Genomic DNA, 27,742 nt, shown 5'->3' with positions numbered 1-27,742 from the left:
GGCGTGTGGTACTGTGTGCAGATGTGTGTATCTAATCCTCCCCCGTGTGGCATTGTGTGAAGAGGCACGTATCTAATCCTCCGGTAAGTGAAACTGTGTGCAGACGTGCATATCTAATCTTACGGCATGTGGTACTATGTGCAGACGCGCGTACCTAATCCTCTGGCGTGTGGTACTGTATGCAGACAGGTGTATCTAATCCTCTGGCATGAGGTACTGTGTGCAGATGCACATATCTAATCCTCCCCCGTGTGGTACTGTGTGCTGAGACGCGTATCTAATTATCTGGCATGTGGTACTGTGTGCAGAGGCATGTATCTAATCCTCCAAAGTGTGGTACTGTGTTCAGACGCACGTATCTAATCCTCCCATGTGTGGTATTGTGTGAAGAGGCGCGTATCTAATCCTACGGCATGTGGAACTGTGTGTAGAGGCACGTATATAATCCTACAGCATGTGGTACTGTATGCAAACGCGTGTATCTAATCCTATGGCGTGTACAACTGTGTGAAGATGTGCGTATCTAATCGTCTGACATGTGGAACTGTAAGCAGACGCGCGTATCTAATCCTACGGCATGTGGTACTGTGTGCACACGTGCTTATCTAATCCTCTGGTGTGTGGAACTGTGTGCAGATGCGCGTATCTAATCCTCCCCTGTGTGGTATTGTGTGATGAGGCGTGTATCTAATCCTACGGCGAGTGGAACTGTGTGTAGACACGCATATCAAATCCTACGGCATGTGGTACTGTGTGCAGATGCGCGTATCTAATTCTTCCCTGTGTGGTACTGTGTGCTGATGCGCGTATCTAATTCTCTGGCTTGTGGTACTGTGTGCAGAGGCATGTATCTAATCCTCCAAAGTGTGGTACTGTATGCAGACACACGTATCTAATCCTCCCCTGTGTGGTACTGTGTGAAGAGGTGCGTATCTAATCCTACGGCATGTGGAACTGTGTGTAGATGCGCGTATTTAATCCTACAGCATGTGGTACTGTGTGCAGACGCGTGTATCTAATCCTCTCTGTGTGGTACTGTGTGCTGACACACGTATATAATTCTCTGGCTTGTGGTACTGTGTGCAGAGGCATGTATCTAATCCTCCCCTGTGTGGTATTGTGTGAAGAGGTGCGTATATAATCCTATGGCGTGTGGAACTGTGTGTAGACGCGCTTATCTAATCCTTCAGTGTGTGGAACTGTGTGCAGAAGTGCCTATCCAATCCTCTGGCATGTGGTACTGAGTGCAGATGCGTGTATCTAATCCTCCCCTGTGTGGTATTGTGTGAAGATGTGTGTATCTAATCCTCCCCCGGATGGTACTTTGTACAGACACACATATCTAATCCTTCAGTGTGTAGAACTGTGTGCAGACGTGCATATCTAATCCTCACAATGTGGTACTGTGTGCTGAGACGCGTATCTAATTCTCTGGCATGTGGTACTGTGTTCAGAGGCATATATCTAATCCTCCAAAGTGTGTTACTGTGTGCAGATGCGTGTATCCAATCCCCTGGCGTGTGTTACTGTGTGCAGATGCGTGTATCTAATCCTTCTGCATATGGAACTGTGTGCAGGTGCACGTATCTAATCCTTCAGTGTGTGGAACTGTGTGCAGAAGCGCGTATTTAATCCTCTGGTGTGTGGGACTGTGTGCCGACGCGTGTGTCTCATCCTCTGGCGTGTGATACTGTGTGCTGATCTGTGTATCTAATCCTCTGATGCGTGTATCTCAGTTATGCGTGACCAAACGACTGGACCGATCTTCACCAAATTTGGTCCAGAGATACTTCAGATATCCGGGAAGGTTGAATATGAGACTCCAACTCGCTCAGAAGTATCATTGCTGAGATACAGCATTCCCAACACAATGCTCCCCCTTAGCCAATACAAACCTGCAAGTCTTTCACTTATATTCCAACTGCAATACACACTGTCACTCCACATGCACAATCCAACTCTGATATCCAAACTGAGATACATGCATCAGAGGAACAACAGACAGTATCACGCCAGAGGATTAGATACACGCGTCTGCACACAGTTCCACATACTGAAGGATTAGATATGTGCGTTTGCACACAGTTCCACATGCTGAATGATTAGATACACGCATCTGCACACAGTACCACATGCTAGAGGATTGGCTACACGCATCTACACACAGTTGCACACACCAGAGGATTAGATAGGCGCGTCTGCACACAGTTCCACACGCTGAAGGATTAGATACGTCTGTCTGCACAAAGTACCACACAGGGGAGGATTAAATATGCACCTCTTCACACAATACTACACAGGGGAGGATTAGATATGCACATCTGCACAGAGTTCAACACGCTGGAGGATTAGATATGCATGTCTTCACACAGTACCATATACCGTAGGATTAGATACGCGTGTTTACACGCAGTTCCACACACCGTAGGATTAGATATGCACCTCTTCACACAATACCACACAGGGGAGGATTAGATACATGCCTCTGCACACAGTACCACACGCCAGAGAATTAGATATGTGTCTCATCACACAATACTACACGGGGGAGGATTAGATATGCGTGTCCACACACAGTACCACACGCCAGAGAATTGGATACGCGCGCCTGCACACAGTTCTACACGCCATAGGATTAGATACACGCGTCTGCACACAGTAGCACATTCTGTTGCATTAGATACGCGCTTCTGCACACAGTTTCACACGCCGGAGGATTGGATACATGCATCTGCACAAAGTACTATATGCCGGAGGATTGGATACACGCATCTGCACACCGTTCCACTCACCATAGGATTAAATATGCATGTCTGCACACAGTACCACATGCTGAAGGATTAGACAAGTATGTCTGCACAAAGTACCATGCGGGGGAGGATTAGAAATGCATCTCTTCAAACAATACACAGGGGAGGATTATATACACAAATCTGCACACAGTTCAACACGCCGAAGGATTGGATATGCATGTCTTCACATAGTACCATCGCCAGAGGATTAGATTACACACACTACCACATGGGGGAGGATTAGATACGCAGATCTGCACACAGTACCCTACCCAGAGGATTGGATACGCACATCTGTACACAGTTCCACACGCCAGAAGATTAGAAACACACATCTGCACACAATACCACATGCTGTAGTATTAGATACACGAGTCTGCACACAGTTCCACACACCAGAGGATTAGATACGCACATCTGCACACAGTACCACATCCCATAGAATTAGATACACACATCTGCACACATTTCTACATGCCAGAGGATTAGATATGCATGTCTGCATACATTACCACCCGCCGGGGGATTGGATAAATGTGTCTTCACACAATACCACACATCGGAGGATTAGATACACGCCACTGCACACAATATCACATGGGGAGGATTAGATACGTGCCTCTGCACACAGTACCAAACAACATAGGATTAGATACACACCTCTCCACCCAATACCACATGCCAGAGGATTAGATACGCGCCAATGCACACAATACCACATAGGTGAGGATTAGATACCTGCGTCTGCACACAGTACCACACGGGACATGATTAGACACATGCCTTTGCACAAAATACCACACGTTGGAGAATTACATACACACCTCAGCAAACAGTACCACACGCCCGAGGATTAGATATGCATGTCTGCACACAGTTTCACTTGCCAGAGGATTAGATAAGCGCCTCTTCACACAATACCACATGGAGGAAGATTAGATATGTGCATCTGCACACAGTACCACACCAACAAGGATTAGATACTTGCATCTACACACAGTCGCTACACGAGGAAGGATTAGATACGCACATCTGCACACAGTACAACACACCAGAGGATTAGATATTCGCATCTTCACACAATTCCACACACTGGAGGATTAGATACACGCCACTGCACTCAATACCATACGGATGAGGATTAGATACATGCCTCTGCACACAGTACTACACACCAAATGATTAGATACGCACATCTGCACACAGTTCCACACACCGGAGGATTAAATATGTGACTCTTCACACAATACCACACAAGGAGGATTAGATACGTGCCTCTGCACACAGTACCATACGCTGGAGGATTAGATATGTATCTCATCACACAGTACTATACGGGGGAGGATTAGATATGCGTGTCCACACACAGTACCACACACCAGAGAATTAGATACGCGCGCCTGCACACAGTTGTACACAGTTGTACACGCCATAGGATTAGATACACGCGTCTGCACACAGTACCACATGCCACAGGATTAGATACATGCATTTACACACAGTTCCACACGCCATAGGATTAGATAGGCACCTCTTCGCACAATACCACACGGCTCTGCACAGCTTTACTCCAGGTATCCATTACAACTGATCACAGGTTTTTTACTGATATCCAAAATGAGATACACATGATTACGTGACGCTTATGGACACACACAAACGACATACAAAATACACCAGTGCAAAATTGGACAATTCTTATGGGGCCACTACACAAACAAAAAATGTAATATACCCGTGCAAAGCTGGGTCCTTCTGCTAATACATTGATAAATATCAGCTCATTGTAACAGGAGGCACACCAGAGAAGGAAGGTGGGAACATTGCAAAGGATACTAGATTTTAATTTCCACAAATTAAAAACATGTTGTTTATAATATAGCGCATCTTAAAGAATATTCAGATTTATTTGGATAAAATAATACACAACAGCAAGTTATAAATGATGACAAAAAAAATTCTTACTTTCCAATTAAGGGTACGGAGTCTGGAAAATGTGTCTTGAAAAAGCCTAGTACTTCCTCTTCTTTGCAAAGTTTTTCAAAGTCTTCGAATGGCATGAATAGAGTACATGTAAAAGATTTGTCCTGTGGTGTAAAATTTATTTTTATTAACAACGAAATAAAAATTGTCCAATGCCTCCACATTATATTATTTCCTAAGAAAACCCTAATGTATGAAAAACAATGGCTGGTAGATGACATTGCTTTTGCCTTAGCATCCTCAGCAGAAAAGTATCAAACTTCAAAATTTGGAATAAGAACATATCAACAAAAATATCTTTTTTTTTCAAATAATGTATCCACTATATTCATATTTAGTATATTTTTATGTTAAATCATATCCATTATAAAAAATCTACATCGAATGGTGCCATTTTCTAGGGACAGAAATTGCACAGAGAGGAAATAAGTCTTGTTGGTAAAGAAATCCTCATCTCTCCCTCTCTCCTACCCCACCATATAACTTTCTCTGCGCAGCTCCTCACAAACCTGCAGACTTTCCGCCCCAGACACATACAACCCCCCCCCCGCACCCGCTCCTACCTACACCTGAAGTCCCTCTCCCTGCTCCTCCTTACTTCTGGAGACATATCTCCTAATCCTAGACCTCCCCAGCAACTCCCCACTGTCGGCCTTTTCCCCACACCTGGCGTTAGCGCACGGAACCCCCGAAATCTCAAACCAATCTCACTCCGCTGCAGTATGGAATGCCCGCTCCGTATGTAATAAACTTCCTACATCCACGACCTTTTCATTCTCAATGAATTTACATTTCTCGGTCTCACAGAAACATGGCTGACCCCCTCAGACACCGTCTCCCCCACCTCCCTCTCCTATGGAGGTCTGCAATTCTCACATACTCCTCGGCCCAACAATACCTGGTGGAGGTGTAGGCGTCCTCCTGTCTGACAAGTGCTCATTCGCCCCTATCCAAGCAATAGCTGCCCTCACCCTCCCCTCCTTTGAAGTGCACTCTGTTCGTATCTACTAACCCTCCAACCTACAACTGGCCGTCATATATCGACAGCCGGACCTACCGCTGCTTTCATCGACCACTTCACCACCTGACTCACACACTTCCTATCCACCGACACCCCCACCATCATCATGGGTGATTTCAACATCCCCATTAACACAGACCACCCCCCTGCTTCCAGCCTCCTGTCCCTCACCGAATCCTTTGGTCTCTCCTAATGGTCCTCCTCAGCCACCCACATAAAGGGGCACACGCTAGACCTCATATTCACCCGCCTCTGCTCCATATGCAGCCTCTCTAACTCTCCGTCCACGCTCTCTGACTGCAACCTGCTGACATTCTCTGCCCTCTCCTCTCCAATAGACACCCCAACCTCTAAGCCAACATGCCCTCGCAGGAACCTCAAGTGCTTTGACAACTGCACGCTCTCAGACTCTCTACTACCACTCGCTGATATATCCTCACTCCAGGACACAGATGCCGCTGCTGCCTTCTACAATACCACCATCACCTCAGCCCTTGATTCTGTGGCCCACAGAGCCCGACCGATCAGTAGACAACCCTGGCACACCGACCTGACTAAAAAACTGAGATGTGCCTCGCGGGTTGCAGAACGCCTCTGGAAGAAAAGCCACTCCAAGGAAGACTTCCTCAGTTACAAAGAGATAAAGATGTGCACCGAGCTGATCTGTCCACAATGAATACAGACTTAGCTTTCCAGCTACCAGGTTTAAAACAGCTGCAGTTTAAAATAATTCACCCCGTAGGGGAATAATACTAGAAAAAGAACAACCCAAATGATCACAGAGGATCAAAAAAACTGCGCTTAACCTGAAGTAACAATGAAGAATTTTTATTGACACACTAAAAAATTAAAAATTACACACGACGCTGATTTTGCAGCATTTCGGGGTGATTCCCCTTTTTCAAGTGTTACACACAGAGCAAGGTTGAACCTGTAGTTCAGAGGTCACTAAGACTACAATGCTCAAGAGTGGCTAGTACTGACACACTCTTGAGCATTGCAGTCCTAGTGACCTCTGAACTACAGGTTCAACCTTGCTCTGTGTGTAACACTTGAAAAAGGGGAATCACCCCGAAACGCTGCAAAATCAGCGTCGTGTGTAATTTTTAATTTTTTAGTGTGTCAATAAAAATTCTTCATTGTTACTTCAGGTTAAGCGCAGTTTTTTTGATCCTCTGTGATCATTTGGGTTGTTCTTTTTCAGTTACAAAGAGGCAGTTCTCACATTTAAGAATGCACTCACCTCCGCACAGCAGGTCTACTTCACTGCACTCTCTCACAACCCCAAACAGCTATTCTCCATCTTCAACTCCCTCCTCCCTCCTCTGACATCACTTATGTCAGCTGACGACTTTGCCTCTTATTTCAAAACTAAAATTGACACCATCAGAGACAGTCTCACCCTACACCCCCGACAACCCCTCTACCCAACTACTTGCTGCTCCCCATCCCTGACCTGTTTCCCCACTATCACTGATGAAAAACTCTCCTCCCTAATCTCCACGTCCCACCTCACCTCCTGCGCGCTTGACTCGATCAAGTCACATGTCATCCCCAAGCTCACTGAAGTCATTACTCCGGCCCTAACTAATCTCTTCAACCTATCCCTAGCCAATGGATCCTTCCCCTCTGCCTTCAAACATGTCACTGTCACTCCTACACTTAAGAAGCTGTCCCTCGACCCGTCCTCCCCAGCCAACTATCGTCCTATCTCACTGCTCCTGTTTGACTCAAAACTGCTTGAGCAACACGTCCACTCCGAACTCTCCTCCTATCTCTCGTCCAACCTGCTCTTTGACAGCCTTCAGTCAGGCTTCAGATGCCGGCACTCCACTGAAACTGCCCTAACAAAAGTCACCAATGACCTTCTAACCGCCAAAGCCAAGTGCCATTACTCTGTCTTCCTCCTCCTTGACCTCTCCTCTGCCTTTGACACAGTTGACCACTCCCTCCTGTTAGAAATTCTCTCATCCCTTGGCATCTCAGACCTGGCCCTTTCCTGGATCTCCTCATACCTCACTGACCGCACATTCAGCGTCTCCCACTCACACACCACCTCCTCACCACGCCGTCTCTCCATAGGTGTCCCCCAAGGCTCCGTCCTAGGACCCCTCCTGTTCTCCATCTACACCCTTGGCCTGGGCCAACTCATAGAATCTCATGGCTTTCAATACCATTGCTATGCCGATGACACCCAAATATACATCTCTGGACCAGACATTACCTCCCTGCTGGCCAGAGTTCCAGATTGCTTAGCGGCCGTAGCCTCCTTCCTTTCCTCCCGCTTTCTAAAACTGAACATGGAGAAAACGGAGTTCATCATTTTCACCCCACCCCGTATGGCCCCTCCACCTGACCCATCTATCAAAGTTAATGGAACCCCACTTTCCACAGTCCCAAAGGCACGATGTCTTGGGGTTACCCTGGACTCTGACCTATCCTTCAAGTCACACGTTCAAACCCTCAACACCTCCTGCCGCCTCCAGCTCAAGAACATCCATCTAATCCGCTCCTTACTCACCCCTGAAACTACCAAGATGCTCGTCCATGCCCTCATAATCTCCCGCTTAGACTACTGCAACACAATTCTCCATGGACTCCAAGCAAACACCCTCGCCCCCCTCCAGTCCACCTTAAACTGCGCTGCCCGCTTAATTCACCTCACCCCCCGATCTTCATCGACTGCTCCCTTCTACCAGTCCCTCCACTGGCTACCTATAGCCCAGCGAATTGAGTTCAAGCTATTAATGTTAACATTCAAAGCGATCCACAACCTGGCCGCTCCGTATACTCTCTGAACTAATCTCCCACTACCTGCCCACACGTAACCTCAGATCCTCCAACGACCTCCTACTCCGCTCTTCTCTCATCCGCTCCTCACACAACCGCCTCCAAAATTTCTCCTGCGCATCCCCCATACTCTGGAACTCCTTACCAAGACACATAAGACTGATCCCTACAATCACAGGATTCAAGAAGGCCCTGAAAGCCCTGAATGGACCTATTCAGGAAGGCTTACAACCTCCTTCTGTCTCTACCCCCTTCCCCCATAGATTGTAAGCCTTCGCGGGCAGGGCCCTCTACCCCACCGTGCTAGTCGGTCACTGTTAGTATTATATCTACTTGTATATTTTGTGTATTGTATGTAAACCCCCAAATGTAAAGCACCATGGAATTAATGGTGCTATATAAATAAACAACAATAATAAATAATAAAAATCAAATACAGATAGATAGTGAGGATTTCAGTGAGGAAAAGACCAAAAAAGTAATTAATTAAAATCCACAAATTATAAATTGATAGTGAGTGTGTGAAGGTTGTATATATATGAATCACAAAAAACATTGTTATCCTTAAATATAACGCAGTATTATTAATTAAATTTGAAACTGGATACATAACAAGATGGCCTCTAAGGGGTGCTCAGGTGTAGCTTTCGACCATGTGGAGAATCACATGGTAAGAAGCTACGCCCACAGGAATGACATTCACAGAACCCACATGGCAAGAAGCCCCTCCCACAGGAAATGACATCAGAGAACTCACACGGCAAGAAGCTACATCACTTCCTGGAGGTAGCGCCCTGGAGCTAATGTCACAGGAGGCGGATACCTCGACCAACCAATCAGAGCTTGCTGTTTACTTCCTGTATGTGGATATAAAAATCTTGGTGCATAATAAAGTTCTATCTCTTTGTGTGCACTGTTCAGACTAAGAACAGACTGGCCCACCGGGGCACCGGGGAATCCCCCGGTGGGCCCCAGCCCCGACTATACTGCTGCTCATTATAATATAGCATAGGCAGGGGCCTGATCTTGATGATCATGGGCCGGATCGGGATGACTAGGGGACCGATCGGGGCCCTGACATTTCAATCGGGCCCCTGCCCAGGTCAGAGGCGGATTAGGTGAGGCACTGATTTTTTTTTCGTAAGAACCAGCGCAAGGAGAGCTGCCACTCTCCTTGCTCTTGTTCAGCCATCTACGTGTCAGCGTAGGCGGCGTGATGACGCCGCTTACACTGATACACAGACGTCCTGTGAAAGAAGAGGAAGCAGCAGCGCGCGGTCGGTCGGTCAGTATAAAAACCTTTTTTTGGTGTCATTTAACTGCCAGGCTAATACCCATGTATTTGGTGTCTGTTACCATCTATATATTTATTAATGCATATTATATACTGCTATAGTAAACTATATATATATATATACTAAAGGGAGGACCCGGCTTCGCACGGGTATATTACATTTTATGTTTGTGTAGTGGCCCCATAAGATTGTCCAATTTTGCACTGATGTATTTTGTATGTTGTTTCTGTGTATGTCCATAAGCGTCATGTGATTATGTGTATCTCATTTTGAATGTCAGTAAAAAACCTGTGATCAGTTGTTATGGATACCTGGAGTAAAGCTGTATCTAATCCTTCCCCGTGTAGTACTGTGTTTAGATGCAAGTATCCAATCCTTGTTGGTGTGGTACTTTGTGCAGATGCACATATCTAATCCTCCCCGTGTGGTATTGTGTGAAGAGGCGCATATCTAATCCTCCAGTAGGTGAAACTGTGTGCAGACGTGCGTATCTAATGACTCTGGCGTGTGGTACTGTGTGCAGATGCGCGTATCTAATACTCTGGCATGTGGTACTGTGTGCAGATGCGCATATCTAATCCTCCCCCATGTGGAACTGTGTGCTGAGACGCGTATCTAATTCTCTGGCATGTGATACTGTGTGCAGAGGCCTGTGTCTAATCCTCCAAAGTGTGGTACTGTGTTCAGATGCACGTATCTAATCCTCCCCTGTGTGGTATTGTGTGAAGAGGCGCGTATCTAATCCTATGGCGTGTGGAACTGTGTGTAGATGCGCGTATCTAATCCTACAGCATGTGGTACTGTATGCAGACGTGTGTATCTAATCCTATGGCGTGTACAACTGTGTGAAGATGCATGTATTTATTCCTCTGTGTGGATCTGTAAGTAAACGCACGTATGTAATCCTACGGCATGTGGTACTGTGTGCAGACCTGCTTATCCAATCCTCTGGTGTGTGGAACTGTGTGCAGATGCACGTATCCAATCCTCTGGCATGTGGTATTGTGTGCAGACGCATGTATCCAATCCCCCGGCATATGGTACTGTGTGCAGACGCGCGTATCTAATCCTCCGGCATGTGAAACTGTGTGCAGCCGCACGTATCTAATACTACGGCATGTGGTACAGTGTGCAGACGTGCGTTTCTAATCCTCCGGCGTATGGAACTTTGTGGAGATGTGCATATCCAATCCTCTGGCGTGTGGTACTGTGTGCAGATGCGCATATCTAATCCTTCCCCCTGTGATACTGTGTGTAGAAATGCGTATCTAATCCTCTGGCGGTGGTACTATGTGAAGACATGCGTATCTAATCCTCCAGCATGTTGAACTGTGTGCAGATGTGCGTATCTAATCCTCCCCTGTGTGGTACTTAGAGCAAACACACATATCTAATCCTTCAGCATGTGTAACTGTGTGCAGACGCACATATCTAATCCTCCCCTGTGTGGTATTGTGTGAAGAGGCGCGTATCTAATCCTACGGCATGTGGAACTGTGTGTAGATGTGGGTATCTAATCCTACGGAATTTGGTACTGTGTGCAGATGCGCTTATCTAATCCTCTGGCGTGTGGTACTGTGTGCAGACGCGCGTATTTAATCCTCTGGCGTGTGGTACTGTGTGCAGACGCGCGTATTTAATCCTCCCCTGTGTGGTATTATGTAAAGAGGCGCGTATCTAATCCTACGGTGTGTGGAACTGTGTGTAGAAGCACGTTTCTAATCCTACGGCATGTGGTACTGTGTGCAGACACGCGTATCTAATCCTACGGCATGTGGTACTGTGTGCAGACACGCGTATCTAATCCTACGGCATGTGGTACTGTGTGTAGACGCATGTATCTAATCCTATGGCGTGTACAACTGTGGGAAGACACGTGTATCTAATCCTCCCCTGTGTGGTATTGTGTGAAGAGGCGCGTATCTAATCCTACGGCATGTGGTACTGTGTGTAGACGCGCATATCTAATCCTCCCTCGTGTGGTACTGTGTGCAGACGCGCGTATCTAATCCTCCCCCGTGTGATACTGTGTGCTGAGACGTGTATCTAATTCTCTGGCTTGTGGTACTGTATGCAGAGGCATGTATCTAATCCTCCAAAGTGTGATACTGTGTGCACACACGTATCTAATCCTCCCCTGTGTGGTGTTGTGTGAAGAGGCGCGTATCTAATCCTTTGGCGTGTGGAACTATGTGTAGACGCGCGTATCTAATCCTACTGCATGTGGTACTGTGTGCAGACGCGTGTATCTAATCCTATGGCATGTACAACTGTATGCAGATGCGCGTATCTAATCCTCTGGAGTGTGGAACTGTGTGTAGACGCGTGTATCTAATCCTACGGCATGTGGTACTCTGTGCAGACGTGTGTATCTAATCCTATGGCGTGTACAAATGTGTGCAGACACGCGTATCTAATCCTCTGGAGTGTGAAACTGTGTGTAGACGCGCATATCTAATCCTACGGCATGTGTAATTGTGTGCAGACGCATGTATCTAATCCTATGGCGTGTACAACTGTGTGCAGACACGCGTATCTAATCCTTCGGCATGTGGTACTGTGTGCAGACGCGTGTATCTAATCCTCTGGCATGTACAACTGTGTGAAGACACGTGTATCTAATCCTCCCCTGTGTGATATTGTGTGAAGAGGCGCATATCTAATCCTACAGTGTGTGGAACTGTGTGTAGACGCGTGTATCCAATCCCCCGGCATGTGGTACTGTGTGCAGACGCGCGTATCTAATCCTATGGCATGTGGTACTGTGTGTAGACGCGTGTATCTAATCCTATGGCATGTGGTACTGTGTCTAGACGCGCATATCTAATCCTCCACCGTGTGGTACTATGTGTAGACGCGTGTATCTAATTCTCCCCTGTGTGGTATTGTGTGAAGAGGCACATATCTAATCCTTCGGCATGTGGAACTATGTGTAGATGCGCGTATCTAATCCTACTGCATGTGGTAATGTGTGCAGACGCGTGTATCTAATCCTATGGCGTGTACAACTGTGTGCAGACGCGCGTATCTAATCCTCTGGAGTGTGGGACTGTGTGTAGACGCGTGTATCTAATCCTAAGGCATGTGGTACTCTGTGCAGACGCGTCTATCTAATCCTATGGCGTGTACAAATGTGTGCAGACGCGCGTACCTAATCCTCTGGAGTGTGGAACTGGGTGTAGACGCCTGTATCTAATCCTTCGGCATGTGGAACCGTGTGCAGATACACGTATCAAATCCTTCAGTGTGTGGAACTGTGTGCAGAAGTGCGTATTTAATCCTCTGGTGTATGGGACTGTGTGCAGACCTGTGTATCTAATTCTACGGTATGTGGTATTGTGTGTAGACGCGCGTATCTAATCCTACGGCATGTGGTACTGTGTGCAGACGCGTGTATCTAATCCTATGGTGTGTACAACTGTGTGAAGACACGTGTATCTAATCCTCCCCTGTGTGGTATTGTTCAAAGAGGCGCGTATCTAATCCTACGGCATGTGGAACTGTGTGTAGATGCGCGTATCCAATCTCCCGGCATGTGGTACTGTGTGCAGACGCGCATATCTAATCCTGTGGCATGTGGTACTGTGTGTAGACGCGCGTATCTAATCCTCCCCTGTGTGATACTGTGTGCTGAGACGCATATCTAATTCTCTGGCTTGTGGTACTGTGTGCAGAGGCATGTATCTAATCCTCCAAAGTGTGGTTCTGTGTGCACACACACGTATCTAATCCTCCCCTGTGTGGTATTGTGTGAAGAGGTGAGTATCTAATCCTTCGGCGTGTGGAACTATGTGTAGACGCGCGTATCTAATCTTACTGCATGTGCTACTGTGTGTAGATGCCTGTATCTAATCCTTCGGCATGTGGAACCATGTGCAGATGCACGTATCAAATCCTTCAGTGTGTGGAACTGTGTGCAGAAGTGCGTATTTAATCCTCTGGTGTTTGGGTCTGTGTGCATACCCGTGTATCTAATACTTTGGCGTGTGATACTGTGTGCTGATCTGTGTATCTAATCCTCTGATGCGTGTATCTCAGTTTGGATATCAGTGTTGTATTGAGCATGTGGAGTGACCGTGTGTATTGCAGTTGGAATATGAGTGAAAGTCTTGCAGGTTTGTATTGGCTAAGGGGGGGGGGGCACTGTGTTTGGAATGCTGTATCTCAGCAAAAGTATGTCCGAGCGAATTGGAGTCTCATCTTAAACCTTCCCGGATATCTGAAGTATCTCTGTACCAAATTTGGTGAAGATCGGTCCAGTCGTTTGGTTCGCATTAGAGAACAGACGGACAGACAGACAGACAGACAGACAAGAATTCATTTTTATAATATAGAGATATATATATATACTAGAGGGAGGACCCGGCTTTGCACGGGTATATTACATTTTATGTTTGTGTAGTGGCCCCATAAGAAATGTCCAATTTTGCACTGGTGTATTTTGTATGTGGTTTGTGTGTATGTCCTTAAGCGTCATGTGATTATGTGTATCTCATTTTGGATATCGGTGAAAAACCTGTGATCAGTTGTTATGGATACCTGGAGTAAAGCTGTATCTAATCCTTCCCTGTGTAGTACTGTGTTTAGACGCAAGTATCTAATCCTTGTTGGTGTGGTACTGTGTGCAGATGCACATATCTAATCCTCCGGCGTGTGGTACTGTGTGCAGATGTGTGTATCTAATCCTCCCCCGTGTGGCATTGTGTGAAGAGGCACGTATCTAATCCTCCGGTAAGTGAAACTGTGTGCAGACGTGCATATCTAATCTTACGGCATGTGGTACTATGTGCAGACGCGCGTACCTAATCCTCTGGCGTGTGGTACTGTATGCAGACAGGTGTATCTAATCCTCTGGCATGAGGTACTGTGTGCAGATGCACATATCTAATCCTCCCCCGTGTGGTACTGTGTGCTGAGACGCGTATCTAATTATCTGGCATGTGGTACTGTGTGCAGAGGCATGTATCTAATCCTCCAAAGTGTGGTACTGTGTTCAGACGCACGTATCTAATCCTCCCATGTGTGGTATTGTGTGAAGAGGCGCGTATCTAATCCTACGGCATGTGGAACTGTGTGTAGAGGCACGTATATAATCCTACAGCATGTGGTACTGTATGCAAACGCGTGTATCTAATCCTATGGCGTGTACAACTGTGTGAAGATGTGCGTATCTAATCGTCTGACATGTGGAACTGTAAGCAGACGCGCGTATCTAATCCTACGGCATGTGGTACTGTGTGCACACATGCTTATCTAATCCTCTGGTGTGTGGAACTGTGTGCAGATGCGCGTATCTAATCCTCCCCTGTGTGGTATTGTGTGATGAGGCGTGTATCTAATCCTACGGCGAGTGGAACTGTGTGTAGACACGCATATCAAATCCTACGGCATGTGGTACTGTGTGCAGATGCGCGTATCTAATTCTTCCCTGTGTGGTACTGTGTGCTGATGCGCGTATCTAATTCTCTGGCTTGTGGTACTGTGTGCAGAGGCATGTATCTAATCCTCCAAAGTGTGGTACTGTATGCAGACACACGTATCTAATCCTCCCCTGTGTGGTACTGTGTGAAGAGGTGCGTATCTAATCCTACGGCATGTGGAACTGTGTGTAGATGCGCGGATCTAATCCTACAGCATGTGGTACTGTGTGCAGACGCGTGTATCTAATCCTCTCTGTGTGGTACTGTGTGCTGACACACGTATATAATTCTCTGGCTTGTGGTACTGTGTGCAGAGGCATGTATCTAATCCTCCCCTGTGTGGTATTGTGTGAAGAGGCATATATCTAATCCTACGGCATGTGGTACTGTGTGCAGACGCGCGTATCTAATCCTCTGGCGTGTGGTACTGTGTGCAGATGCGCATATCTAATCCTCTGGCATGTGGTACTGTGTGCAGATGTGCGTATCTGATCCTCCCCTGTGTGGTACTGTGTGCTGAGACATGTATGTAATTCTCTGGCTTGTGGTAATGTGTGCAGACACACGTATCTAATCCTCCAAAGTGTGGTACTGTGTGCAGACACACGTATCTAATCCTCCCCTGTGTGGTATTGTGTGAAGAGGTGCGTATCTAATCCTACGGCATGTGGAACTGTGTGTAGACGCCCGTATCTAATCCTTCGGCATGTGGAACTGTGTGCAGAAGCGCGTATTTAATCCTCTGGTTTGTGGGACTGTGTGCAGACCCGTGTATCTAATCCTCTGGCGTGTGATACTGTGAGCTGATCTGTGTATCTAATCCTCTGATGCGTGTATCTCAGTTTGGATATTAGTGTTGTATTGTGTATGTGGAGTGACCGTGTGTATTGCAGTTGGAATAAGAGTGAAAGACTTGCAGGTTTGTATTGGCTAAGGGGGGGCACTGTGTTTGGAATGCTGTATCTCAGCAACGGTACGTCCGAGCGAGTTGGAGTCTCATCTTAAACCTTCCCGGATATCTGAAGTATCTCTGTACCAAATTTGGTGAAGATCGGTCCAGTCGTTTGGTTCGCATTAGAGCACAGACAGACAGACAGAAATTCATTTTTATAATATAGGGAGATATATATATGTTTGTTCATTTTATCAATGCCTCCCCACAAGAATTTGAATCTCTGCCAGGTGCAATGCTCCAGACCTGGCTATGACAATGAGGCCCTACAGGTGTAGCCTCCCTGCACACTTAGTAGACTACATATAAGCTCAGAAGTGAAGCCTGAGCTTCATAGATCTAACTCTGGACTTTGATTTGAACAAGGTAATTATTTCCTTATTTTCTTTTTCAACTTATTAGATCACCTCTGCATGAGTGAGGTTTGATTCCAGAGCATTGGCACTAAACTTCACAGTTTGGTTTGTGTATATAATAAAACCCTTAGGCATGCCACTAAACATCTCCTTCGGTCTGTACACACAATATAACCAAATACTCACAATATCTCTACACAACGTTCATGTCTCCTAGCCACCATACAAAGGAGAAACATTTGCTATCAATCATGGTTACTAGCTTATATATGGTTTTTAATTTATTCTATTGATTTCAATGTATCCATTATTTTTATGTTTACTAGAGATGAGCGAACAGTGTTCTATCGAACACATGTTCGATCGGATATCACGCTGTTCGCCATGTTCGAATCGAATCGAACACCGCATGGTAAAGTGCGCCATTACTCGATTCCCCTCCCACCTTCCCTGGCGCCTTGTTTGCTCCAATAACAGCGCAGGGTAGGTGGGACAGGAACTACCCATTGGCTGCCGAAAACATGTGACCTCTGATTTAAAAGAACAGCGCCGCCCAGGTTCGCGTCATTCTGAGCTTGAAATTCACCGGGGACGGAGGTTTCCGGCCATTTAGCTAGGGATTAGATTCTGATAGGCAGGGATAGAATAGGATATGAAGGAGAAGACAGCCCACAGCTCTTGTAAGAGCTAAATTCCAGGGAGAAGCTTGTCAGTGTAACATGGCACTGACGGTCTCAATCGCCGCAACCCAGCTTTCCCAGGATCCTGAATGGAATACACTCACAGTGTATTCCCGTATACCCTATACACTCACCAGCCACTTTATTAGGTACACCATGCTAGTAACGGGTTGGACCCCCTTTTGCCTTCAGAACTGCCTCAATCCTTCGTGGCATAGATTCAACAAGGTGCTGGAAGCATTCCTCAGAGATTTTGGTCCATATTGACATGATGGCATCACACAGTTGCCGCAGATTTGTCGGCTGCACATCCATGATGCGAATCTCCCGTTCCACCACATCCCAAAGATGCTCTATTGGATTGAGATCTGGTGACTGTGGAGGCCATTGGAGTACAGTGAACTCATTGTCATGTTCAAGAAACCAGTCTGAGATGATTCCAGCTTTATGACATGGCGCATTATCCTGCTGAAAGTAGCCATCAGATGTTGGGTACATTGTGGTCATAAAGGGATGGACATGGTCAGCAACAATACTCAGGTAGGCTTTGGCGTTGCAACGATGCTCAATTGGTACCAAGGGGCCCAAAGAGTGCCAAGAAAATATTCCCCACACCATGACACCACCACCACCAGCCTGAACCGTTGATACAAGGCAGGATGGATCCATGCTTTCATGTTGTTGACGCCAAATTCTGACCCTACCATCCGAATGTCGCAGCAGAAATCGAGACTCATCAGACCAGGCAACGTTTTTCCAATCTTCAATTGTCCAATTTCGATGAGCTTGTGCAAATTGTAGCCTCAGTTTCCTGTTCTTAGCTGAAAGGAGTGGCACCCGGTGTGGTCTTCTGCTGCTGTAGCCCATCTGCCTCAAAGTTCGACGTACTGTGCATTCAGAGATGCTCTTCTGGCTACCTTGGTTGTAACAGGTGGCTATTTGAGTCACTGTTGCCTTTCTATCAGCTCGAACCAGTCTGGCCATTCTCCTCTGACCTCTGGCATCAACAACGCATTTCCGCCCACAGAACTGCCGCTCACTGGCTGTTTTTTCTTTTTCGGACCATTCTCTGTAAACCCTAGAGATGGTTGTGCGTGAAAATCCCAGTAGATCAGCAGTTTCTGAAATACTCAGACCAGCCCTTCTGGCACCAACAACCATGCCACGTTCAAAGGCACTCAAATCACCTTTCTTCCCCATACTGATGCTCGGTTTGAACTGCAGGAGATTGTCTTGACCATGTCTACATGCCTAAATGCACTGAGTTGCCGCCATGTGATTGGCTGATTAGAAATTAAGTGTTAACGAGCAGTTGGACAGGTGTACCTAATAAAGTGGCCGGTGAGTGTATATACCCCCGATCCACGTTCCAATGGTGTGCTCCCCCACCTTCATCCCAGAAACTAACTTCAATACACTGGAAGTCCCCTAGCAATAGAATTGGGGCTATATACACCCACAATTGTTGCTACTGGTATATAGTGCAATTTTCTGACTGGGAATTCAAAGACTATATTGGGGTTACGTGCACCCACAATTTTTGCTACTGGTATACAGTGCCATTTTCTGGCTGGGAATTCAAAGAATACATTGGGGTTACGTGCACCCACAATTTTTGCTACTGCCATATAGTGCCATTGTCTGACTGGGAATTCAAAGAATATATTGGGGTTACATGCACCCACAATTTTTGCTACTGGTATATAGTGCCATTTTCTGACTGGGAATTCAAAGACCATATTGGGGTTACGTGCACCCACAATTTTTGCTACTGGTATATAGTGCCATTTTCTGACTGGGAATTCAAAGACTATATTGGGGTTACGTGCACCCACAATTTTTGCTACTGGTATATAGTGCCATTTTCTGACTGGGAATTCAAAGAATATATTGGGGTTACGTGCACCCACAATTTTTGCTATTGGTATATAGTGCCATTTTCTGACTGGGAATTCAAAGACTATATTGGGGTTACGTGCACCCACAATTTTTGCTACTGGTATATACTGCCATTGTCTGACTGGGAATTCAAAGACTATATTGGAGTTACGTGCACCCACAATTTTTGCTACTGGTATATAGTGCCATTTTCTGACTGGGAATTCAAAGACTATATTGGAGTTACATGCACCCACAATTTTTGCTACTGGTATATAGTGCCATTTTCTGACTGGGAATTCAAAGACTATATTGGGGTTACGTGCACCCACAATTTTTGCTACTGGTATACAGTGCCATTTTCTGGCTGGGAATTCAAAGAATACATTGGGGTTACGTGCACCCACAATTTTTGCTACTGGTATATAGTGCAATTTTCTGACTGGGAATTCAAAGACTATATTGGGGTTACGTGCACCCACAATTTTTGCTACTGGTATATAGTGCCATTTTCTGACTGGGAATTCAAAGACTATATTGGAGTTACATGCACCCACAATTTTTGCTACTGTTATATAGTGCCATTTTCTGACTGGGGATTCAAAGAATATATTGGGTTTACATACACCCACAATTTTTGCTACTGGTATATAGTGCCATTTTCTGACTGGGAATTCAAAGAATATATTGGGGTTACGTGCACCCACAATTTTTGCTACTGGTATATAGTGCCATTTTCTGACTGGGAATTCAAAGACTATATTGGGGTTACATGCACCCACAATTTTTGCTACTGGTATATAGTGCAATTTTCTGAATGGGGATTCAAAGACTATATTGGGGTTACATGCACCCACAATTTTTGCTACTGGTATATAGTGCCATTTTCTGACTGGGAATTCAAAGAATATATTGGGGTTACGTGCACCCACAATTTTTGCTACTGGTATATAGTGCCATTGTCTGACTGGGAATTCAAAGAATATATTGGGGTTACATATAACTTCAATTCCAGGGAGAAGCTTGTCAGTGTAACGTGGCACTGACGGGCTCAATCGCCGCAACCCAGCTTTCCCAGGATCCTGAATGGAATACACTGACAGTGTATTCCCGTATACCCTATATATACCCCCGATCCACGTTCAAACGGTGTCCCCCCCCACCTTCACCCCAGAAACTAACTTCAATACACTGGAAGTCCCCTAGCAATAGAATTGGGGTTATATACACCCACAATTGTTGCTACTGGTATATAGTGCCATTTTCTGACTGGGAATTCAAAGATTTTATTGGGGTTACGTGCACCCACAATTTTTGCTACTGGTATATTGTGCCATTGTCTGACTGGGAATTCAAAGAATATATTGGGGTTACATGCACCCACAATTTTTGCTACTGGTATATAGTGCCATTTTCTGACTGGGAATTCAAAGACCATATTGGGGTTACGTGCACCCACAATTTTTGCTACTGGTATATAGTGCCATTTTCTGACTGGGAATTCAAAGACTATATTGGGGTTATGTGCACCCACAATTTTTGCTACTGGTATATAGTGCCATTTTCTGACTGGGAATTCAAAGAATATATTGGGGTTACGTGCACCCACAATTTTTGCTATTGGTATATAGTGCCATTTTCTGACTGGGAATTCAAAGACTATATTGGGGTTACGTGCACCCACAATTTTTGCTACTGGTATATAGTGCCATTGTCTGACTGGGAATTCAAAGACTATATTGGAGTTACGTGCACCCACAATTTTTGCTACTGGTATATAGTGCCATTTTCTGACTGGGAATTCAAAGACTATATTGGAGTTACATGCACCCACAATTTTTGCTACTGGTATATAGTGCCATTTTCTGACTGGGAATTCAAAGACTATATTGGGGTTACGTGCACCCACAATTTTTGCTACTGGTATATAGTGCAATTTTCTGACTGGGAATTCAAAGACTATATTGGGGTTACGTGCACCCACAATTTTTGCTACTGGTATATAGTGCCATTTTCTGACTGGGAATTCAAAGACTATATTGGAGTTACATGCACCCACAATTTTTGCTACTGGTATATAGTGCCATTTTCTGACTGGGGATTCAAAGAATATATTGGGTTTACATACACCCACAATTTTTGCTACTGGTATATAGTGCCATTTTCTGACTGGGAATTCAAAGAATATATTGGGGTTACGTCCACCCACAATTTTTGCTACTGGTATATAGTGCCATTTTCTGACTGGGAATTCAAAGACTATATAAGGGTTACATGCACCCACAATTTTTGCTACTGGTATATAGTGCAATTTTCTGAATGGGGATTCAAAGACTATATTGGGGTTACGTGCACCCACAATTTTTGCTACTGGTATATAGTGCCATTTTCTGACTGGGAATTCAAAGAATATATTGGGGTTACGTGCACCCACAATTTTTGCTACTGGTATATAGTGCCATTGTCTGACTGGGAATTCAAAGAATATATTGGGGTTACATATAACTTCAATTCCAGGGAGAAGCTTGTCAGTGTAACGTGGCACTGACGGGCTCAATCGCCGCAACCCAGCTTTCCCAGGATCCTGAATGGAATACACTGACAGTGTATTCCCGTATACCCTATATATACCCCCGATCCACGTTCAAACGGTGTCCCCCCCCCACCTTCACCCCAGAAACTAACTTCAATACACTGGAAGTCCCCTAGCAATAGAATTGGGGTTATATACACCCACAATTGTTGCTACTGGTATATAGTGCCATTTTCTGACTGGGAATTCAAAGATTTTATTGGGGTTACGTGCACCCACAATTTTTGCTACTGGTATATTGTGCCATTGTCTGACTGGGAATTCAAAGAATATATTGGGGTTACATGCACCCACAATTTTTGCTACTGGTATATAGTGCCATTTTCTGACGGGGAATTCAAAGAATATATTGGAGTTACGTGCACCCACAATTTTTGCTACTGCCATATAGTGCCATTGTCTGACTGGGAATTCAAAGAATATATTGGGGTTACAAATACCCTCAAGTCCTGCCACTGCCAAATAGTGCCAGTTTCTGACTGGGAATTCAAAGAATATATTGGGGTTACAAATACCCTCAAGTCTTGCTTCTGCCATATAGTGCCATTGTCTGACTGGGAATTCAAAGAATATATTGGGGTTACATGCATCCACAATTTTTGCTACTGGTATATAGTGCCATTTTCTGACTGGGAATTAAAAGAATATATTGGGGTTAAGTGCACCCACAATTTTTGCTATTGGTATATAGTGCCATTTTCTGACTGGGAATTCAAAGACTATATTGGGGTTACGTGCACCCACAATTTTTGCTACTGGTATATAGTGCCATTGTCTGACTGGGAATTCAAAGACTATATTGGGGTTACGTGCACCCACAATTTTTGCTACTGGTATATAGTGCCATTTTCTGACTGGGAATTCAAAGACTATATTGGGGTTACGTGCACCCACAATTTTTGCTACTGGTATATAGTGCCAGTTTCTGACTGGGAATTCAAAGAATATATTGGGGTTACGTGCACCCACAATTTTTGCTACTGGTATATAGTGCCAGTTTCTGACTGGGAATTCAAAGAATATATTGGGGTTACAAATACCCTCAAGTCTTGCTACTGCCATATAGTGCCATTTTCTGACTGGGAATTAAAAGAATATATTGGGGTTACATGCACCCACAATTTTTGCTACTGGTATATAGTGCCATTTTCTGACTGGGAATGCAAAGAATATATTGGGGTTACGTGCACCTACAATTTTTGCTACTGGTATATAGTGCCATTTTCTGACTGGGAATTCAAAGAATATATTGGGGTTACGTGCACCCACAATTTTTGCTACTGGTATATAGTGCAATTTTCTGACTGGGAATTCAAAGAATATATTGGAGTTACGTGTACCCACAATTTTTGCTACTGCCATATAGTGCCAGTTTCTGACTGGGAATTCAAAGAATATATTGGGGTTACAAATACCCTCAAGTCTTGCTACTGGTATATAGTGCCATTTTCTGACTGGTAATTCAAAGAATATATTGGGGTTACGTGCACCCACAATTTTTGCTACTGGTATATAGTGCCATTTTCTGACTGGGAGTTCAAAGAATATATTGGGGTTACATATAACTTCAATTACAGGGAGAAGGTTGTCAGTGTAACGTGGCACTGACGGGCTCAATCGCCGCATCCCAGCTTTCCCAGGATCCTGAATGGAATACACTGACAGTGTATTCCCGTACACCCTATATATACCGCCGATCCACGTTCAAACGGTGTGCCCCCCCACCTTCACCCCAGAAACTAACTTCAATACACTGGAAGTCCCCTAGCAATAGAATTGGGGCTATATACACCCACAATTGTTGCTACTGGTATATAGTGCCATTTTCTGACTGGGAATTCAAAGACTATATTGGGGTTACGTGCACCCACAATTTTTGCTACTGGTTTATAGTGCCATTTTCTGACTGGGAATTCAAAGACTATATTGGGGTTACATTCACCCACAATTTTTGCTACTGGTATATAGTGCCATTTTCTGACTGGGAATTCAAAGACTATATTGGGGTTATGTGCACCCACAATTTTTGCTACTGGTATATAGTGCCATTTTCTGACTGGGAATTCAAAGAATATATTGGGGTTACATATAACTTTAATTCCAGGGAGAAGCTTGTCAGTGTAACGTGGCACTGACGGGCTCAATCGCCGCAACCCAGCTTTCCCAGGATCCTGAATGGAATACACTGACAGTGTATTCCCGTATACCCTATATATACCCCCGATCCACGTTCAAACGGTGTGCCCCCCCCTTCACCCCAGAAACTAACTTCAATACACTGGAAGTCCCCTAGCAATAGAATTGGGGTTATAAACATCCACAATTGTTGCTGCTGGTATATAGTGCCATTTTCTGACTGGGAATTCAAAGACTATATTGGGGTTACGTGCACCCACAATTTTTGCTACTGGTATATAGTGCCATTTTCTGACTGGGATTTCAAAGACTATATTGGGGTTACTTGCACCCTCAATTTTTGCTACTGGTATATAGTGCCATTTTCTGACTGGGAATTCAAAGACTATATTGGGGTTACGTGCACCCACAATTTTTGCTACTGGTATATAGTGCCATTTTCTGACTGGGATTTCAAAGACTATATTGGGGTTACGTGCACCCTCAATTTTTGCTACTGGTATATAGTGCCATTTTCTGACTGGGAATTCAAAGACTATATTGGGGTTACATGCACCCTCAATTTTTGCTACGTGTATATAGTGCCATTTTCTGACTGGGAATTCAAAGACTATATTGGGGTTACATGCACCCACAATTTTTGCTACTGGTATATAGTGCCATTGTCTGACTGGGAATTCAAAGAATATATTGGGGTTACATGCACCCACAATTTTTGCTACTGGTATATGGTGCCATTTTCTGACTGGGAATTCAAAGAATATATTGGGGTTACAAATACCCTCAAGTCTTGCCATTGCCAAATAGTGCCATTTTCTGACTGGGAATTCAAAGACTATATTGGGGTTACATGCACCCACAATTTTTGCTACTGGTATATAGTGCAATTTTCTGACTGGGAATTCAAAGAATATATTGGGGTTACATGCACCCACAATTTTTGCTACTGGTATATAGTGCCATTTTCTGACTGGGAATTCAAAGAATATATTGGGGTTACGTGCACCCACAATTTTTGTTACTGGTATATAGTGCCATTGTCTGACTGGGAATTCAAAGAATATATTGGGGTTACAAATACCCTCAAGTCTTGCCACTGCCAAATAGTGCCAGTTTCTGACTGGGAATTCAAAGAATATATTGGGGTTACAAATACCCTCAAGTCTTGCTACTGCCATATAGTGCCAGTTTCTGACTGGGAATTCAAAGAATATATTGGGGTTACAAATACCCTTAAGTCTTGCCACTGCCATATAGTGCCAGTTTCTGACTGGGAATTCAAAGAATATATTGGGGTTACATACACCCACAATTGTTGCTACTGGTATATAGTGTCATTTTCTGCCTGGGAATTCAAAATGCGCAAGGCTCCTGGAAAGGGACGTGGACGAGGCCGTGGGCGAGGTCGGGGGAATGGTTCTGGGGAGCAAGTTAGCGGTGAAGCCACAGGGCGTCCCATGCCTACTCCTGTGGGGCAGCAAGCATTGCGCCGCTCCACAGTGCCAGGGTTGCTTGCCACATTAACTAAACTGCAGGGTACAAACCTTAGTAGGCCCGAGAACCAGGAACAGGTCTTGCAATGGCTGTCGGATAACGCTTACAGCACATTGTCCACCAGCCAGTCAGCCTCTGCCTCCTCTCCTCCTCTTACCCAACAGTCTTGTCCTCCTCCTCCCAAAATTCCCAATCTTCCCAGAACAATAACCCCAACTGTCCCTGCTCCCCAGAGCTGTTCTCCGCTCCTTTCATTGTCCCTCAACCTGCCCTTCCATTTCGCGATTCCACGGACCTAACAGACGAGCATCTGTTTCCAGATGCTCAAACACTGGAGTCTCCTCCATCTCCATTCAATTTGGTGGCGGATGACCAGCAACCCACCCTCATCGACGACGATGAGATGCAGTTGCCGTCAGGGCAGCCAGATGACATGCGCATTGTGCGGGAGGAGGAGATGAGACAGGAGTTGAAAGAGGAGGTGGTGGATGATGAGGACACTGACCCGACCTGGACAGGGGGGATGTCAAGCGGGGAAAGTAGTGTGGATGTTGAGGCAGGTGCAGCACCAAAAAGGGTAGCTAGAGGCAGAGGTCAGCAGCTTAGGCGAAGCCAGGCCACACCCGGAATTTCCCAAGATGTTCCAGTTCGTACCCAGCCCCGAAAACTCCCACCTCGAGGGCACGTTTCTCAAAGGTGTGGAGTTTTTTCAAGGAATGCGCCGAGGACAGATATAGTGTTGTCTGCACAATTTGCCTCTCGAAATTGATTAGGGGCTCTGAGAAGAGCAACCTGTCCACCACTTCAATGCGCCGTCATTTGGAATCCAAGCACTGGAATCAGTAGCAGACAGCAACGGCAGGACAAAGGCCGCCCGCCGTTCACGCCTCTGCCTCTGCCACTGCTCACAGTGCTGGTGATGCACTCCAGAGGACAAGCCAGGACATCACTTCATCTGCCTCCGCCACTTTGTTGACTTCTTCCTCATCCTCCCCTGTTCCTGTCTTATCTCCTTCTCCTGCACCATCAAAGGCACCATCAGGCGCTTCTTTACAACAACCCACCATCTCTCAGACATTGGAGCGGCGGCAGAAATACACCGCTAACCACCCACATGCGCAAGCCTTGAACGCCAACATCGCTAAACTGCTGGCCCAGGAGATGTTGGCGTTCCGGCTTGTTGAAACTCCCGCCTTCCTGGACCTGATGGCAACTGCGGCACCTCGCTATGCCGTCCCTAGCCGTCACTACTTCTCCCGGTGTGCCGTCTCCGCCTTGCACCAGCACGTGTCACTCAACATCAGGCGGGCCCTTAGTTCCGCGCTTTGCACAAAGGTCCACTTGACCACCAACGCGTGGACAAGTGCATGCGGACAGGGACACTACATTTCACTGACGGCACACTGGGTGAATTTTGTTGAGGCTGGGACTGCTTCCCAAACTGGCCCGGTGTACCTTGTCTCCCCGCCTAACATTCCTGGCAGGGACACGAGAAGAACACCCTCCTCCTCCTCCTCCACCGCCTCCTCCTCCGCCACTGCCTCCTCCTCCGCTGTTAGATTGACCCCAGCGACGAGTTGGAAACGTTGCAGCACTGGCGTTGGTGGACATCAGCAGGCCGTGCTGAAGCTGATCAGCTTGGGGGACAGACAGCACACTGCCTCTGAGTTGAGGGATGCCCTCCTCCATGAGACGGCAATATGGTTAGAGCCGCTGCACCTGGGCCCAGGCATGGTCGTTTGTGATAACGGCCGGAACCTGGTAGCAGCTCTGGAGCTTGCCGGACTCCAACATGTTCCATGCCTGGCTCACGTCTTCAACCTAGTGGTGCAACGTTTCCTAAAGAGCTACCCAAATGTTCCGGAGCTACTGGTGAAAGTGCGGCACATGTACGCCCACTTTCGCAAGTCGACAGTAGCCGCTGCTAGCTTAAAATCTCTCCAGCCACAACACCGGCTTTTGTGCGTCGTCCCCTCACGCTGGAACTCAATGTTTCAGATGTTGAGTAGAGTGGTTGAGCAGCAGAGACCTTTAATGGAATACCAGCTACAAAACCCTAGGGTGCCACAAAGTCAGCTGCCTCAGTTTCTCATCCATGAGTGGCCATGGATGAGAGACCTTTGTGACATCCTACGGGTGTTTGAGGAGTCCACAAGGAGGGTGAGCTCTGAAGATGCGATGGTGAGCCTTACAATCCCGTTCTTGTGTGTTCTGAGAGAATCCCTGATTGACATCAGGGATAACTCAGATCACACAGAGGAGTCAGGGATAGCATCCGATCCGTCACAGCTGGAGAGTAGGTCCACACATCTGTCCGCTTCATCGCGTTTAATGGAGGAAGAGGAGGAGGAG

General features: G+C 45.9%; 1 protein-coding gene across 1 annotated transcript in view; it reads right to left on the bottom strand.

The window, feature by feature from the left end:
* The window catches only part of KMO (kynurenine 3-monooxygenase), a 525,463-nt gene that overhangs the window by 200,935 nt on the left and 296,786 nt on the right, over positions 1-27,742 (bottom strand). Inside the window, exon 9 of the mRNA XM_075269516.1 lies at positions 4,758-4,879. Within this exon, the coding sequence (XP_075125617.1) occupies positions 4,758-4,879 (122 nt within the window). The remainder of the gene's footprint in view (positions 1-4,757; positions 4,880-27,742) is intronic.

Source organism: Leptodactylus fuscus, chromosome 3 (assembly GCF_031893055.1).
Source record: "Leptodactylus fuscus isolate aLepFus1 chromosome 3, aLepFus1.hap2, whole genome shotgun sequence".
Lineage (NCBI taxonomy): Eukaryota > Metazoa > Chordata > Amphibia > Anura > Leptodactylidae > Leptodactylus > Leptodactylus fuscus.
The sequence above is the reverse complement of the archived record's forward strand: the minus strand, read 5'-3'. Positions and strand labels throughout refer to the sequence as shown.